This window comes from Pseudorca crassidens, chromosome 1 (assembly GCF_039906515.1).
Source record: "Pseudorca crassidens isolate mPseCra1 chromosome 1, mPseCra1.hap1, whole genome shotgun sequence".
NCBI classification, from domain to species: Eukaryota; Metazoa; Chordata; class Mammalia; order Artiodactyla; family Delphinidae; genus Pseudorca; species Pseudorca crassidens.
In genome coordinates, this window is record NC_090296.1 from 66805894 (window position 1) to 66824643 (window position 18750).

At 38.0% G+C, this 18750-nt stretch overlaps 1 protein-coding gene across 4 annotated transcripts in view; it reads right to left on the reverse strand.

Moving 5' to 3' along the window:
* Positions 1-18082, reverse strand: part of ARHGAP5 (Rho GTPase activating protein 5) — a 73059-nt gene extending 54977 nt beyond the window's left edge. For 2 of the 4 annotated variants that reach the window (XM_067738015.1, XM_067737988.1), the window contains exons 1-2: positions 17181-17355; positions 1757-5644 (exon numbers count right to left, since the gene is read on the reverse strand). In XM_067738015.1, the coding sequence (XP_067594116.1) occupies positions 1757-5476 (3720 nt within the window). In that variant the 5' untranslated portion in view covers positions 5477-5644; positions 17181-17355. Of the gene's footprint in view, positions 1-1756; positions 5645-17180; positions 17356-17558; positions 17636-17938 lie in introns of those variants that run through there. The other 2 variants (XM_067738006.1, XM_067737996.1) reach the window with 2 other exon arrangements.
* Positions 18083-18750: the final 668 nt, after the last annotated feature.

Sequence of the window (18750 nt, forward strand, 5' to 3'; positions counted from 1 at the left end):
TTCTTATCTTACTGCTTTAACTAGGATCTCTGTATAATACCAACTGGAAGTGGTGATGGTGTGTACATTCTGTCTTGTTCCTGGTTGAAAAGGGAATCCATTTCCCTAATTAGGATGATGCTTACTTGTTTGCATATTTATAGATACCTTTTCTGAAGTAAGTTCTCATCTGTTCATAATTTAGTAGCTTTCTCATTTATTAAATTTTATCAAGTGCTTTTTATATATATTGTTGGATTTTTTCTTTTGGTATTATACATTCACAATCCCTATGTAAAACCCTTAGGGTAAGATATTTTAGAATTCAGAAAATTTTAGTCATCATCCCTACTGTACAGTACAAAAAACGTGTATTAGGTAACAACCCCAACAAACTGTGGGTCAGTACCTGTATTCAAATACATTAACACACTTGCAGTGAACTATATGGATATTCACTCTAAATAAGACAATGCTTATATGTAGCCTCACACATTAGTTCAAGTCAGGTTTTCCCACCAAGAACAGGGTAAATCAGATTACACTGCCAAGTTCTAAACAAACTTTTGGTTTTCAGAGGTTATTGGATTTCAAAATTGCAGTTAAGGGTCTGTAGACCTGAACTTTATTTAGAATTTTTGCATGTGCACTCATAAGTAAAATGGGACTAAAATTTTCCTTTCTAATATTACCTGTGACTGGTTCTGGAATTAAGAATAGATAACTTCAGATAATGAATTAAAGAATGTATTCTCCTATTCTATTTTCTGGATTTGTAGAACACTGGAATGATCTGTTCCCTAAAAAGTCTCCTGTAAAATTACCTGGGCCTGGTATTTTTGTGGTAAGATGTAACTATTACTTCATAATTTATTTAATAGTTACAGGATTATTCTAAGCTTTCTTGTCAAGGAGTTTAACTTTGTTTAAACTTTCAAATTTGTTGACATAAAATTGTTGATAGTATTCTCTACTATCTTATTAATCTGATCTATCTGTAATTATATTCCCCTTTTCATTCTCAGGATTTATGCCTTCTCTTTTTATCTGATCAATCTTGCCAGATCTTTGTCTATAGTTTTCTAGTCTAAAAAACGTTAACCATCATCTGAGCCTACAGTGAGCTGTAATCTTTTTGCAACAGCAACATCAAAGATCACTGATCACCGTAACAAATATAATAATCTAAAAGTTTGGAATATTGCAAGAATTACCAAAATGTAACATGGAAGCAAGTAAGAAGTAAGCAAATGCTATTGGAAAAATGGTGCTGATGAAGACTTGCTTGTTGCAGGGTTGCTAGAAACCTTCAATTTGTAAAAAATGCAGTATCTGAGAAGTGCAAAAAGCAAAGCACAATAAAACAAGCTATGTCAATGTATCAAATTAATATTGCAAAATGGTAGATCAAAAGGGAAAAACAGACAAATGGGATGCTTACAGACAAACAGAAAAAAATGAACAAAATCACTTTATATCTGAGTTTCTGCAGAGAGAACACACATATTCAGCTAGAACTTTTATGCTGAAGAATGTGAAATCAAACTTCCACCCCAAATAAGATAAAGCTCAAGTAAATAAAATGTAATAAGTAACAAAAAATAATCTGCCCTCACAAAATACTCAGAAAATTTAAAAGAGCTGTCAATTATATTTACGGAATGACACAGGCAGCCTAAGTTCTCATTGATGTCAAATCCATTCTCTTAAAAAATAATTTTTTAAAACTCAAAAGCAAACATCTTTAGAAACATTATGAACCATAAATTAAACTTACCTTTTTATCTTCTTTTACTTTGTGTGTTTTCTTCTTCATTTTCTTATCATCTAACTCCTGGTCTGAAGTGATTGCAGGATTATCAATACCACCTTTCCAAGTTTCAACAGGAGAAAGAAGTGGATCTTCTTCACTTCCACGATGTCTTCCTTTTCTTTTTGTTTTAGAAGTGGTGAAAGCTTCATCATCACTTGCATCTGAATGCGTTCTTCTGTAGTATGACTTGGCTTTACTAAATAGGGTTTTAGATTTGTATTTGTATTTTGAAGGTCTCCGTTCCCCATGACTTTTTGAGATTCTATCAGAAAATCCGTTTTCCTCATCTCCTTGGGTGTTATTCACAAATGAGTTTCGAATTTTAATAATGCGATTCTGACTATCATCTGGGACAACATATATCTCATCAGAATAGCCCTTCTGTTTGAAAATTGTGTCAATGGGTTCTGAATAGTTATCTGAAGGATCCATATCTTCAGGATGTGCCAAAGGCACCCGGGAGGTCTGTTTTCTTGGATTTTTACCAATACCAGCTTCAATTGTTTTTAAAAGGTTTGGATCCAACTTTTTCACATTTGTCTTAGGTACAACTGGTTTAGGTTTAATAGGTGGAGGCACTTTATGGTTGCGTTCATGGTCATGACAGTTTGGTGTGCTGTGAATAGGATATTCATTTCCTTCCAAATCTAATCTATATCTGGAACGGTCACTAGGCGTTGGAAGCAACTGTACATCATCCCCAATTGGACTATAAGGAGGTGGTGCTTCTGTATCATCATCTGAATCAGGGTAGTTGTTATAGGGAAAACAGTCTCTGGGAGATGGCAGGAAAACATCTTCACTTTGATGGGTTGATTCCCTTGTATTATCAGATAAATAGGAATTTTCTATCATATTTTTTTTCTCTAGAACATCACTGAAAAACAGTGTAAACACCTCAGTTTGCCGATGATACTGAGATAAAGAATACAGTGCTGTAAATTTAGCAGTGATCTCAGTTGCAATGTGTTCTCCTTCAGTCATTAACTCTTTGATGGCTTCATTTTCAAAAAAGTCTGCTTGGCTGTCAGTAACTGCCACCAGCTGTACAGGAATGGTGTCCTGAACTTCTGACAGAAATGCTCGAAGCATTCCCATTGATGCTTTCCGTTTGGCAGAATAAACTAATATATACCCATGAACCAGTTCATCTTTCCTTACTCCAATTGAGGAATGGTATGATAATATTGTGATCTGTATTCGCCTCCTTTTTTCACCAATGATTTTATCAAGCATTAGGGAATTATTCTGTCCAGCTTGAGCAGCACTGCAAGAATGAGAATCAAGGAAGGGTGAAAGAATAAGATCCACACTAAATGGATCACCACACATGGCACACATGACAATTCTCAAGTCAGCTTCTGATACATCCTTATTGGTGGGAACTGGGCTCACCACATCTAAATTATGTTTAACTGATTCTAATACTCCTCTTAGAGCTTGCTTTATTTGGGTTTCATTAAATTTACGAGGATATGTACCAGCAGGTACATCTACAAAAGGACATTGTAACTTGTTTGCCAACTGTTGCCCTTGGTGCCTGAGAATTGGTAGATTCTTACTAATAGAATCTCTCTGATTAGCCAGAATTAATGTAAATGGAAGGTTAGCCATATACTTATCTTTTCTGATCTGAGAAGCTTCCGTTCTTATTTTTCCAATAAATTCCCCAATAAAATTCAGTGACTCAATGGAATTAAATACACAGAAGCACCCATGTGGTTTAAAGGCAGCAGTCCATAACTGACTCAAAAAGTAAGGCGACTTGGCATCAACAGGCCGAAGATCAAGTTCATAAATTTTTCCATCTAAGGCATACTCATCATCAGTGGATTGTGTCCTTATCTCATTTGCTAGTTCTTGGGAAAGGCCATCCTTCCCTAAAATGAAAAGGTTAACTTTATCTATATTGGTACTATCATGATACAACCGTAAGCGGCCATGATCCAACTGCAAAAGACTGCTGGCAAGTAACTGCTCTACTTTAATGTCTGTACAGTTTTGGCCACTAAGACATGTTTCTTTAGTGGGATGATAAACAAATCCTATATGCTTAAGTAGAAGAGACTCCCTATCAGGTGCAAGTTTCTGTAAAGCTTTGTATCTAGGTTCTTCACTCAAAACTGTATGAATTTCACTCATTTTATCTGAACTAGGTGTTGCATTAAGATCTAAATCATAAAAAAGTTCAGAATGTTCAAAAAGCATTTCCTGAAACTCTTCTTTGGCTTTTTCAACTATTTCTCGCTGATGCCTACCATACACCTCTTTGCTATCAGCCTCAGTGATATATTTGAAGGCTTCATCCTCCATAACAAAGCACATAACTTCCTCCCATGGCTGCCCAGGTGAAATAAACTGAATTTTTTCCAAAGTCTTCTTGAATTTTTCCTTCATTTCTACTCTCCTCTTCTCTGATATTAGATGTTGTACATGGTTCTGATAGACTTTTTCAGCTTCTAAAGTGCTCAGGAGGTCAAATGGGATCCGTCTATCATTAATTTTGTCTATATGGTCAGTTTCATCCCAAGGTGTTTTTTCTAGCACCACAAAACATAACTGAAAATCTGCTCTCTTTTCCATTAACTTCAAAGCTTCTGACCAATTCAAATGTTCAATCTCTTCTAGGTTTGGCAAAAGAGTGTTAAAAGCTCTTGGTAAAGTATTTATATATTCTTCTCTTCTTTTTCTTATATGTTCCTGTTTAAGTTGTTCTATATGTTTTGAGAATGTATTTCTGGCCTTTCTTGTTCCCTCTAAGTTGATGTATTCTTCATAATCAGGATGATTTTTCAATTTGTTACTAACAGTTTTCCAAGTTGCATGATAATCTCTCACAGTCTGCACAAGTTTTTCAAACTTATCTGTTGCTGTGACAACAAGCTGTCTCTGCGTTTTATAAGCATCCAGATAGGGAATAATTTTAGGCTTGCCACGAGTTTTATCCAGCATTTGTACCAGTGCAGTGAAACACGTCTCAATGTTGACATTAAATCGTGCAGATGTTTCCACTACAAGAAGGTTCTTTTTGTTTGAAGCAAATGCCTGAACTTCTCTAAGATAATGATCCACACATTCATCACATTTAGTTGCTGCTATTATTACAGGTTTTTTTGATTTTGATAGTTGGACAAAAAGGTTATTTACAAATTTAAGTTGATCATCAAACTTCCTATTGCATCCCTGACTTACGTCAATGCACAATAAAAATCCATCTACATTGAGCTTCCCTTCAGGCATTTGCTTCTGTTCAAAGTCTTGCTCCAAGCCTAGCTGATCAGTGCAAATGTACATCAGTTTTTCTGCTGACTGCAATTTAGAGGCAGCTGCACGTTTTATATATGGTTGCAAATTCGTACTCCGATGAGGCAAGAAAGTCTGGTCATCAATGAACTCAGTTTGTTCAATGACATGAATTTTGCATTCCACTCCATCTTCACCACTTTGTGTTATGTCACCCCAGTACAAAAAATGATCATTGTTTACTACTCGTCCTCCAAAGTCAATGGTGCTAAGCACAGAAGTATGCTCTGGATAATATTCATCTGCTTTTGAGCGTACATATCTATTGCACAAACAAGACTTTCCAACTCCACAGTTACCTTTGTCTTTTTCAGTCCCAGAGAGTCCAACTACACTGATGGTATAGGATGGGGGGCGAGGCTCTTTGTTTTTTGCCATCATAACTCTCTTGTCATGTCTCTACATTCATAAAGATAACCAGATATACTTCTCATTCTGAAAATAAAATCATCTCAAAATACAGATCCCGAATTTCAGAACGATATTTGGTTCTTTGTATTTCCCTCATTTCTGTGCAGAAAGGTCTTCAAGATCATATGGATCATCTTCCTAGAAAGAGAAAAAGGACAAATCTTAATCATGAATTACACATGTCGAATTATATACATATTAAAGATGTTCATAACAAAGCACCAGGCAAGTTAACAATGTTACATGTATTTTTAAGAAATCACCAAAGACAGTTTATGATTTACTGTTATAAATGCAAGATGACCTCAAAATTTAAGGCAAATCTAACAACAAGAAAAACTAAATACAAATTTTAATGTGATCTTACAAACTTTAAAATAAAACCCTCTTAACCAAATGTGCATTTTGTTTCTACTTCTTCCTATGAGTTTGAGGAAACAACTAGTCTTTTCCCCTCCCTCAATTTTCCTGCCTTTTCTGACTGGAGGCTGGCTATGTTTGACGATAACTAAAACATACTAGTTGCGTGAACAACTCTCTCACAACTTTAAAAAACTATCTGCTTTCTGTAACATGGTTCCTCAAAACTTATTCCCTAAAATGGAATTTCATATGAATTTAGCAAGATTTTAGAATTAAAAAAAATTTTCAAGAAGTTTCAACATACTCCTGTGAAATCTATCAAATTTTATATCTAAAAGCAATTAAGGATATTCATATACTTAAACAAGGAAATATAAATGAACAGTTAATACAAATAATGACAGCATTTAACTAGATCAATGCTTCTCAAACGATCTAAGGACCTTTTATTTCATATCTGTAAGTCAATTTTTAAAAATACAATGAATGAAATGTTTAAAAAATCTAGGTCCCAGTTTCTTATTAGATTCAAGAGATACAAAATTACTGTCAAATTGTTTCTAAATGTTTTTGATTTCTGTATTTATTCCCTCTGAGTATTTACAAAGAGCTCAGAGATCACATTTTGAGTAGCACAAAGCTAAAGAATTTTACGATTATGTATTTGAGAAAATCTTTTAGAATTATTTGATATACCAACAACATCAAATAAACTTTAAGAATTGCATGTAATTTAATTTAGGTTATTTGTGTGGAAGCAATGAATCAGTCTCTTACGAAGGTATTATTTGGAGATTCTTCACATTCTTTTGAGGTTGAAGGAAAAGCAATACATCATCATTTCTACCACATCAAAATTTCACAAGGAAAATATCCAGTCATGTACATCAACATATGTGAAAATTATCTTCAATCCAGACAAAATAAAATAAAAAGACCATGAGGAAAAAAATAAAGAACCACTACCTGCCCCCAATATGTGGCTTCTCCACTACCCTCAAAATTGCAAGTAAACATCTATTTAGGTTGTGCTGCACATCTGCTATACTAACAACTAATGGTAAAGAGAAATTATTCTTGAAATTTAAATTCTAATATTTCTAGTACAATAATATTTTAAAATAAAATTTCAGATCTATTTTTGTATTCTCTAAGTTTATCCTATCAGCCTCAACCAAGTATTACTTTTAACAATATCAGCCATCTGATATTCAAGCAAAATGTTCATTATCTTCAATTCGGTAATAAATAAAATATTGTCATGTTGAAGGAGCAACATAAGTAGTAGAACACCATGAGTAAATAGAACTGATTTCAAATTCAACTCCTAGTATTTACTAGTTTATGACAATAGTAAAGCCCTAAACCTCTTGAGACATGGTTCCCCCATCTATAAAATAGGGCTGCCTATCTATACAAATTTAAGAACTAATTTTTTCTTTAATGTTAAAGAAAATGTTTAATGTTAATCTTTAATGTTAAATGCTTAGCAAAGAAAAAAATGCTTAATAAATACTAAGTTCTGTTTTTAAAATTTGATTCTTAGAACCAAGGAAGCTATTGAAGATTTATTAAAAATGATGTGATCAGACTGGTGACTTACAAATATTTATCTGGTAGCAGTATATACAATAACTAGCAGTATAAGAAAGTAGGGCAGTCCCACCCAATGCTCTTAACTCTCTTTCATTAAGTAAAAATTTTTACAAATCTTAACGTGATCAAACTGAATATTTGCACTTAGCACCAAGTTTAACATTCTTTACCTAAACTGCATAAAAGAACAACTGGGCTACTTAATGGATATTTACTGAAAAGACAACAGTGAACTAACTGGATAACAAAGTTATAAACAGTGATAAAAAGGGAAATTAGTTTGTGAAAATAGCATAGTGATTCATAACTAACAATTAAGAAAAAAACTGAAAACACAGTGGAATACAAGGTCTATCCTTCTTTCTTACTAAGCAAGCAAAAACTTGCAGAAGATATCCTTTTAAATGTACATCAAAAGAAAACATAACCAGTGATTACTCTGGGGAATTTTTACATTAAACAGTACAAACACTAGAACTACATATAGCTCTTTATTAACTCTTTGGTAGACAAACATCTATTCTGAAAACTAAGAGCAATTCAAAGAAGTTTAAGACTATCCCCTGCTTTCCAGCTTAAGAGACACAAAGCTGTTAATAGAAAGGTAACAATACAACATCATATGGACCTGAATACTGCAGAAAAATTTCAACTACAAATCTAATCCTTGTCATGATGGTCACATCTTTGTTAATATTTTTTACATATACTTATCGAAACACATGAAAAGAATCATTCATGCTCTCCTAGAGCATAAACCTCAAAAGACTGAGATACTTTTCTATCTAAAGTTATGGAGTATAAGAGAAGAAATAAAAACACTATCACAAAATCAATTTTTAAAGTTTCAGAAAGAAAAAGGCCTTAAAAGTAAATGAAGATGAGTGGAGGCATGAAGTCTTCACGCTTTCATCAGTCATTGAAAACTGGAAAGCTTTTTATCTAACAGACAAAAAAAACCCCTCTATTATGTGTTTTTTTTTTTTTGCGGTGCGAAGGCCACTCACCGCTGTGGCCTCTCCCGTTGCGGAGCACAGGCTCCGGACGCGCAGGCTCAGCGGCCATGGCTCATGGGACCAGCCGCTCCGCGGCATGTGGGATCTTCCCGGACCGGGGCACGAACCCGTGTCCCCTGCATCGGCAGACGGACTCTCAACCACTGCGCCACCAGGGAAGCCCCTCTTTTCTATTTTTGACATAACTATTTTCATATAACTAAAAATACCTTGTTCTCTCTAACATCTACTATCATGCTGATTTTTGCTCATGAAAAAACCAAGATAAAAACAATGACCTACTCAAAGTTAGAGGGTTAAGATGAGTCTCTTGATGACCAATCTTTACTTTCTTAAGCAGTAGTGCTGCTTTTAATAGTTTGCAATCAGTTTCTCATCCTGCCTTTAAGACTACCCTATAAACTTTCACTTCAAGGAAATGTTTAGATTAAGCATCCTTACAGAAATTAATGACAATGTACAATTTTTGAGTGGAACTGTCCTACAGTTGTCTGCTGCAATGAAGCTACCTCTACAACTAAGTTTTCTGAGCAATTTTAAGCCATTCAAACGTAACGTGCTCCTTTTAATGGAGTTTTAATAACATGAAGTGGTTTTCTGCAAAAAAAAATGTTTTTAAGTTCTATAAGGGATCTAGGAAACTGAAAAGATTCTTATTAATTCTGGACTTAAACTAAATTTTGTTTTGTACCTTTTCACAAAACTATTGCACTCAATCAATAAAAAGTATATTTTAAAAACTATTTTACACTTTTAAGTTACCATACTGTGTCAGGAAATTCTTGCTGGCCCTATCTTCAAAATATATCCAAAATTTATTGCTTTTCACTACCTTTATTGTTGTAACTCTGATCTCATTCCACTGTCATCTCTGGCTCTGGATTATTCCAAAGGCTTCTAAACTAATTTCTCTGCTTCCACTCCTGCTCCCCTTCCCCCGTCTGTTCATAGAGCAGCCAGAGTAATTCTTTTAAAACTTAAGTCAGACCCTTCCTTTCTTTTGCTCAAAACTCTCCAGTGGCTCCTAAAAATAAAAGCCAAGTCCTTTCAATGGCTTTCTACAAGATCTACCTTCTCCAGCCCTACCTTACTCTCTGACCTACTCTCATACTATTCTCCCCATTCTCATTCTATTCCAGTCACAGTGAGAAACCCTGAACTGTTGCTCAACAAGCCAAACATGTTCCTACCTTTGCACTTATTTTCCTAATACTCCCCAAATTCTCCTTTGCTTACCCTCCTAACTTACTATACAACTTACTTCTTTATTATCTGTCATTAACTCTATCCCTCTCCCTGCCCCACTCCAGGTTTAATAAAGATGCACAAAGGCACAAATCTGTTCATTCCATCATCTGGGCTCCCAAGAGCCCAGAACAGTCCTTCCCACCTAGTAGCTATTCAACAAATGCATGAATGCTAATAAATATTAAAATCAAATGTTCTTAAATCTTCGGTTAAAAAAAAAAAAGTAAAGCATGTTAGGTTTACTAAATAGGTGCCATGATTTACTAATCTAAAAGATTTTCTAAAGCTACTTATGGAGAAAATATACATATATTCAAGGTCCCAAAATTTTTTGTCAAAAATTAAGCCATCAGAATAAAGACTAACTATAATCTATAATACTGTACAGGCATACCTCGGAGATATTGCAGGTTTGGTTGCAGACCACCACAAGAAAGGAAGTATCACAATAACGTACCACCACAAGAAAGCAAGTATCACAATAACATAAGTCACATGAATTTTTTGGTTTCTCAGTGCATATGAAAGTTATGTTTACACTATACTGTAGTCTACTAAGTGTTCAGTACCATTATGTCTAAAAAAACAATGTACATACCTTAACTAAAAAATAATGCTGTTGGAAAAATGGTGTCTATAGACTTGCTCTACACAGGGTTGCCAAAAACCTTGAATGAGCAAAAACACAGTATCTGTGAAGCGTAATAAAATGTATGCCTGTATTCAGCCAGAATAATCATCTAACTTCTATTTTTGACACCTAAAAATTTTTTTAAATCACAACTATTTACTACAGAAAACATTTCAAAGACCTAATTACGCAGAAGCAGCTCTGTAATTATGTGCTCCATCTTCTTTAAGTCAAATAGAGAAAATATCCCTTAAATAAACAAATATTCAAGACAGAAGCAGATCCAAGCCCAAAGGTGATCATATATTCCACAATCTTAGGTAAACTTATCGAGAACAGTTTGAGAATAAAAACATCAACTGTATACTAAAAGATGAATATGGCATAATATTGCCTTAAAATATACTTTTCTTAATGTTGCTAATTCTCAATGATAAATATATGCCATAAAAATTAGAAGAGGAAATGGAAAAGTCATTTTAACATATAAAAGATAGCTAAGTAAACAATGTTAACACCTGTAGGAGAGTCAATCATATTCCATGTTTTCTTTGACCAAGGTCTGTACCACATAAGCACACTATCTTAAGGGTGAAAGGAATGCTAAAGTCATCATTCCTATGAATTAGTCTTTATTGAAGCATATCTTGGTAAGATTCAGGATAAACTGTTAGGATGGAGATTTTGTTTTGTTTTTTACCATATTCCTAGCACTCAGATCAGTGCCTGACACACAGTGGGTGCTCAAGTATTTGATGACTGAATGAATCAATCTCCAGACTCGGATCCCAAACCACTGGACAATCTGGAAGTCGTATTCGCAGTCACAATTAACAAAATCACACACTATTATGGGTCCATAGGTTTAGCACAGCAGAATATTCTAATATAAAAAGTCCAGTATTTTTTCCAAGATCTTTAGTCTGCTCATTAACAAATTATGGGTTTATAAACATTAAGCCTGAAGGGTACCTTCCAGAAGGGTCTCAGTAGGCAGTACTCTTGAGATCTCCCCAAAACCTACTCAGCAAAGGTAATTCTGCTTTTATCCATTTTTATCTTTTGATATTTCAAGGATTTATTGTTTGAAAACGTTTCATTGCAGAAAATATTTGAAAAGCAATGACGTAAACTACTCCCTAGATAAACTGCCTATCCTGTTTTTAATCCACACATTCCTCTAACAACATGTTGCCTCTGAGGACATGGTGTCAAAGTTATTCTAAACTCTTCCTAGTCCATTTCCTTATTCTGTGATGAAAACAGAAGAACCAACAGTAACCTCATTTACATCAACCTATGTAAGCAACCCATTAAGTACATACTGTGCTTAGCTACTATTTGCTTAGCTTTATGTCAGAAGTTTTGAGGGTACAAAGGTATGTACAGGGAAGTCCACTAAGCCAGGCTATGAATATGCTCCCTTCCAGGGTCTGAGTCCTTTCTTCTCACTTTGAAGAACTGAAAAGCAGGGGGAAAGGGCATAATTTAACGTTTGTTATTGTAATGCTACACAGGAGGGAAAACAAACTGTATTAAGTTTAACAATATTCTTAATTATGGGAACATCAGGTGGTCAAATAAGAATCTCAAAAAGGGGTATAGACTAAAAAGGAGGTATGGATTTTTTTTAAAAGGCTGAAAAACACCTTCCCCACTATTTTTAAGAAGCTTTATATATAGTACCATAGCTGAGGAGTCATAGGCAGTGTGCTATACTATGGAACTGATAAATGTAACAGGAATTCAAAGAAATGAAAAATCAGTACATATTGGTATAGGTCAGGGCTTGGAAAACTTTTTCTGTAAAAGGCCAGACAGTAAATATTACAGCCATAGACAATACTTACAAAAATGATCACTGGTTATTTATGGACAATGAAATTTGAATTCCATATAATTTTCACATATATCAAAATATTATTCTTTTAACTGTTTCCTCAACCATTTCAAAATGTAAAAAGCCGTTAAATGAAAACAGGCAGCAGGCTGGATTTGGCCCAGAGGCTATAATCTGCAGACCCCTGCAACAGATTAAAGGATCTGAGTAAACTCTGAAAACAGACTGGATTTGGATTTTAAAAAGAAGTCCTTCCTGGTGTGTGATTAGGGTGGAGTGGTTGAGCACAGCTGCCATGTTGGAAAGTAGAAACTTACTTCTTATTTATTTCTGAAGATATAAGATCTATGGAAGGTCTTCAAGGGCAAACGTGAGTTAGACTTTGTAATGAGCAATAAGAAGCCATTCCAGATTAGACGTAGAATACAAAACTGGATTTGGTAGGGCACAATGCCCAAGAGATGTACATATACTAGAGGCTTGAAAGCACCTGAACTATCACAGAACTGAAAACAGCAGTCCAAGACAAAGATCTTGGTGACTGGCTGCTAGATAAAAGAAATAAAAACAAATGAGTCAATGTTTCTTAAAGAAAAACTAATCAGTCCCAGCAACAGATGGTGCTATCACTTGAGTTTCAGGTAACAGTATTACCAAGACAAATGAAAATACAGAAATGAAATGAGGCAAAGTCAAGATCAGTAACATCAATTTCAAGATCATAAACTTTAGAAAATTATTTAAGAGGCCATTTGATTTAATACTCTTTTTAACAAGTATCCAAAGAGTTACAAACTTACAGAGGAGAGTAGAAATCTGGATCTCAGTTTCCCAGATCATAGGAATGCTAACTTTCTATCTTCTCTTTAGTAATCAACCAAAGTAAAAATAAAGGAGCAAATAAAAAGAGATACATTATCCTGACTCTGGAAAGGCAAGTATAGAAAGAAACGTAAAATACTGGATCACAATATTGGATCACTAGGAAGGAAAAAAACAAACTATATACCTTAACAGAAGCCAAAGAATGAGTTTTCCAAGGCTGTTTGACAATGCCAAATATAATAACAAGGACAGTGATGAAGATGTAATTTATTTCCCGATTACTCCTCCTATTAACCTTGTGTTAACACTTTTCCCCAATCCTTCAATTTGGCTCACAACATACAAACTGATGCTCTTACATTTTTACCTTATATTTTCTCCTCACCTGTCAATTTATCCACACTTCCCCTGTGCTTTGGGTCCACAGTGTCATTAACTTAAATGTTTTTCTCACTCATTCCAATCCTAGGCAACTTGCAAATGACATCTCCTTTATCTAAATTCCTTTACACCAATTTTTAAATCAATAGGTACTGCCTTGTATATGGCTCTTCTACTCTACTTCTAACTGGCATTTAACTATTCCTAAATTGTCAAGCTCACTCCCCACCAAAGCTTTTAAGGGAGCAATATTTTATATTTCCTTGTGTCACTCACAGTGCCTAGTTGCTCAATAAAATACTGGTCAGGGATAATAAAATAGACTAAATCTAATACGAAGATAGAAAAATAAAAATTCACCTTTCCATTAACTCTTCATGATGAAAAGCTTGAGAATCTAACCAAATGGAACATACCAGTCATATTTTAACCCTAAAACTACAAAGTTATCCATAATTTTTTCCCAACAGTCTAATTCTAAGGAGTAAAACACACAGACATGACCAAATATTAACAACCTACTTTATCTGACTGCAAATCTAAGGAATTGTGGACAGTCAACCTCCAAAATACAGTGAAAAAACAAAAACCTTTTTTGTCTCTCTTACATTCAAACTATTTGCAGTCAAAACATCCAAATTCAAATGCTTCTTCTGTAAAGGTTTCCCAAAGAGGCCCTGACAGAAACAGTGGTTCTCTTTTCCGCATCTCTTAGTACTTGTAACTATTTATTCCTGGTAAAGTTACTACTAACTTATCTTGGTACCCCCAAGGCCAGGCATATAATAAGTGCCAAAAAAGATAATCTGAACTAATGAATACAAATTGAGGCTTTCAAAAAATTCCTAATGCAGATGATTTCTTTTTTCAAAGGAATTTTTATATTTAAGTATTGATACAATACACTTAATAGACAAAAATAAAGGCTGCCCTGGTTTTGAAGGGTGGGGTATCAGAGGAAGTCTCAAGACATCCAGCAAAAATCCATAAGGGATCCAAGGAACAGAATTTGAAAACCAATTAAAGTTCATACTTAAAATTCTTAGTACTGAACTATTTTTTCTTAATTTTCCGAGTTTGAGAAAATTATCAACAACCTTCATGTAAACAAATAGGAGCTTGATTACTCAAGTCACCAAATAATGGATCACTTCATAAAGTTTCTTCACAGTTCTTTAAAAAGCCGAATTCCCTTGGTGTACTTCAAATGTATTTTACAAACATCCTTTAGGAACATAAGACATTACTAAAACAGAACACTATACAGCGTTTCTTGAGTGAACTATATTACCTGTATCCTTCCTTGGTGGGCAAAGAAACAATTAGCCCAAATAAAGTTTTAAAAATAATATCTATGGAAACTGAAGTTGTGAAAATTAAAGCATTCTGTAGTTATCAAGAAAATCTCTATTATGCCATTTCATATTTAAGAAGTGAATACTAAAGGCAACACTTACCTTAAGTCCTGCTAATGATGAAAAAGTAAAAGTTTAGTAAGCTCTTCTTGAGAAATAATTTTTTCAATTTAAAAGTGAGTTACAAAACTATTATTCTAAGCTGTGCCACAACTTCAATTCCAAAAAAAGAATGCAAGTACAGTATTTTATTCCTTAAAAAATCTTAACTTTCAAGGTCAAAATAATTTTCTCCGAAAGAGCAAGTGTGCAGATTTAAATCTGCCTTTCAAACATAAAAAGATGGGGGTGGGGGCATGGTTTGAAAACATTTAGGATAAGTACCATGTGACAGAAGTAAGATATTAATTTTGCAATACAATTTCTAAATGGCTAATTTAAATGTGGGGGAGGGGTGCTAAAAAATTGATAAAGATATCAGATTCTGTGACAATTCTTTCTCATATCGAAGTGTAACACACCCCATTCCCCAGTGCTCTTACAATTAACGTACAAAGAATGGTAAAATAAGACATGCTGAGGTGGGTTAAAAAAAAATGTAGCCTACACATGACAACCAAATCGACTGTTATCTAGTCACCTGTATTGCTCTAATTTTTGCTTTAAGTCCATCTGATCAATAGTGCTATTTCTTGAAAGTTAAATGCACAGGTATTCCCAGCTTTTCAGTCATGTATGTTTAGTCATATGCTCCAAGGCCTATAAAAGTTTTTGGTGATCTGCATTTACCAGCCTCTTCCTCTGATCTATTGATACTACAGATACAAGAAATGTGAGTCAATTACAAAGAACACATGAAAAAGCCAAAAATGAGAAAGCAATTTAAAATGGAAGCAAAACCTTAATCTGGAAACTGTCTAGCAGGTTACCTATATGGTCAGTATGTCTATCTAAAAATACTAACAGTACAGTTTTATCACATTAAAGTCAAATAAACTGGAATTGACAGCAAAACACTTCCAAACACAATTTATTAACATATCTTACTTAACTAAATATTTTTCTTAAGAGTTGAATCTAGATCACATTTTTGTTAAAAGAACCATCTTAAATGGAGACTTAGAGAAATATGCCCTGAAATGAAGGAGAACAGCAATGTAAATAAACACTCCCTAATATACTATTCAAATTGAATACTGGTTTTGGATTTAAGTGGAGTCGACAAACCCCGCCCCCCCAACACCTGTAGAAGACAGCATAAGCAAAAATCAGTAAATATAGCGATGCATTTCACTGTTTTATACCTGAACACTTTTTAAAGAATGATGTCGTTTCCTACCAATCACAAAGGCAAATGCAAATTATCGTTGGGAATTTAAAGTTAAAAACGCGCGTACACACCATCTGCATGCCTATTTTGGCCTAAATTTAGAACATTTAAATTCCCATATATTCAGCATGGGCCCAGACTGGAGCTTCTCCCCTACAACTTTCTCGAAATTTTACTAAACGTCCTGATAGTTTGCCTTGACTTCCGAGCACCTTTCAGCCTCAGCTGCACCCAGAGCGTCCACCTCACTTGCATTTCTAGTAACGCTGGAGAGGGAGGGTGTGAAGGAGTGAGTGTATTTATGTGTGGATAAGTGCGCGCGCGCTCCCGCGCAGCTCCCCACCCCCACCCCGATACTTTTCTTTAGTGGAAACAGGGAGAATCTAGAGGTTATTCTAGCGAGAACTCAGTATCAAAGGCTCACCCAGTCGCAGTCAACCCTTAGGACTCTTGTGTTTTGGTTGCGCAGCGCAACTTCTCATATCCTACCCTGAGCTTTAGGAGCAGACGGAAAATTGGTGAACAGAACCCAGGGAGGAGTGGGGGAGCTAGGGGAAAAAAGTGAAAGGGCCGATCCCCCAGAAAGACGCTCAAGTTTGCAACGAGGACTGTGTCTCCGCGAATATGCGCCCACCCCCTCTCCCCCTTCCAGGTGGAACTCGTTAACAGCAGCCACCCGGGCAACAGACACGGCCACCTTCCTCCCCCACGCACCATCCGAGACCAGAGCAAGTGAGGGCGGCGGGTGAGGTCGGACACCCGGCGGGGCCCGCGCGATCCCCGGCCGCCACCAGGCCTCCGCCGACCCCTGCCCCGTCACCTGTGGAGAAAGCGCCCCCCACCCCCACGGCCTCTCTGCCCTTCACGCCGCCCGTATCCTCCCCGCGGCAGCCGCTCCCAGCCCCGGCCTGCAAGGACCGAGCGCGGCGCCAGGCTCCCCTCGGTGGCTGCGGGGCCCCAGCCCCTTGAACTGGTTACAACCGGCGGCGGCGACCGAGCGGGACAGAGGGCAGCGGGCGGCTCGAGGGTCCCCGGCGGGGAGGGGGCGAGCCGGCAGGCCCGAAGGAGCAGGGAGTCGCAAGGTCCTACCTAACACCGTCGGTCTCCTCCATCTCCTCCTCAACGGCAGCGGTCCCGGCGGTGGCGGCGGCAGCGACATTCCTGGGGAGCGCTCCCGCCGCCGCCTCCTCCTCCACTCTCTGCTCGTCTCTCTTCCCCGGCGCGCTCACCGTGCGCCGCGTCCCTTCAGCCACCTCCCCCCGCCCTCCCCAACACACACGCCCCGAAACCTCAAGCCCTACGGCTCCCGCGGCCGGGTAACCCACCCTCCCTCCCTCCCTCCCCGCCACCAGCGGCGGCCCCGTCCCTCCCCCCTTCCCCAGCGCCCGCCGCCGCGCCGGGCTCAGTAATGGCGGCCACTCGGGCTCCCTCGCGCTGACGGATCTCTCCCTCTCTCCCGAACTTTACCTCAGCATCTCTCCCGGCGCGCACCGCCGGAACGCACGCGCGCGCGCGCGCTGCCACACACACGGCCGGGGGCGGAGCGGCGGCGCAGCCTCGACGGGGCGCGCGCGCGCGCGCAGCCACAGCGCCCTCCCCACAATCCCCCGCCCCCGCCGCCCTCACCTCGCGACGCCTCCCGCGCCGCGAGCCCGGCTGGGCCCCGCCCCTGCCCTCGTCTCCCAGGAGCCTGGGAAGGCGCGAGCTCCCGAGAAGGAGGGAGGGAGCGAGCGCGCGGGGCCGCGTCCTCGCTCGCGTCCCGGCTCCCCCATTGGCTTCTGCCCCTCCCCCTTCTTCCTCCGCCCCTCCCACCCATTGGTTCCCTCTCTTACTCCATTCCTTCTCACCTTTTCCCTTTTACCCATTGGCGTGAGTGTTTTTCCTCTGCTTTCCCCTTTCTCCGTATTCTGCTCCTCCTCCGTCCCATCCTCCACGCTTTAGAAGCTGCAGACCATGCCGCCCTGAGCACGGTCGTCTCCAAACCTTTCCTGCTTTCTCCCTTTCCTTCTGTTCCGGTTTCTGGCCGTAACTGAGAGCAAACCACAATACTGAAAAGGAACCTGATATTGTGTTAGCCGCAAAACATCGCATGGGCACTGAATGATTCTCGATAAATCAGCCTACGGTCTCAGAGCGTTAACGAATTCAAGAGATGAAAATATGCGCCCAAGCTCGTTCTCAGGGACATACTTGCCTGCATGCTCTTGTGTGTGCAGCCAGTTTTCTGCCTGGGATCGCTGGCCAACTACAGACATCACCCGCCCGGGACCTGGTGCCATACTCACCCAGAAGGGAAAACTCCATGGGAGCAAGAAGAATCCATTTCGCCGTCGACACCGCACAAGGACGGAGGCAGGCCCTCGGTTTAGTCCGTTCTTATGGAAGTTGAGCGAGATGCCAAGACATGGGGCGGATTTTGGGGTAGCCCAGAAGACCCCTGCTCACACCACTACCAGCCCAACCTTAGGAACCATCGGCCACCCGGCTTTTATTACACTGCCTTAAATATATTCAATATTTTTTGAGACTTGTGGAAATCTCACAAGTTTGGGGGTACACTGAGCTTTCGGTGTATCTCTCATCTGGGCATTGGCATTGAATGGTGGAGAAAGGACGGTGGAAGAATGCCTTTTCTTTTACCATTGAAGAAACTGAGGTC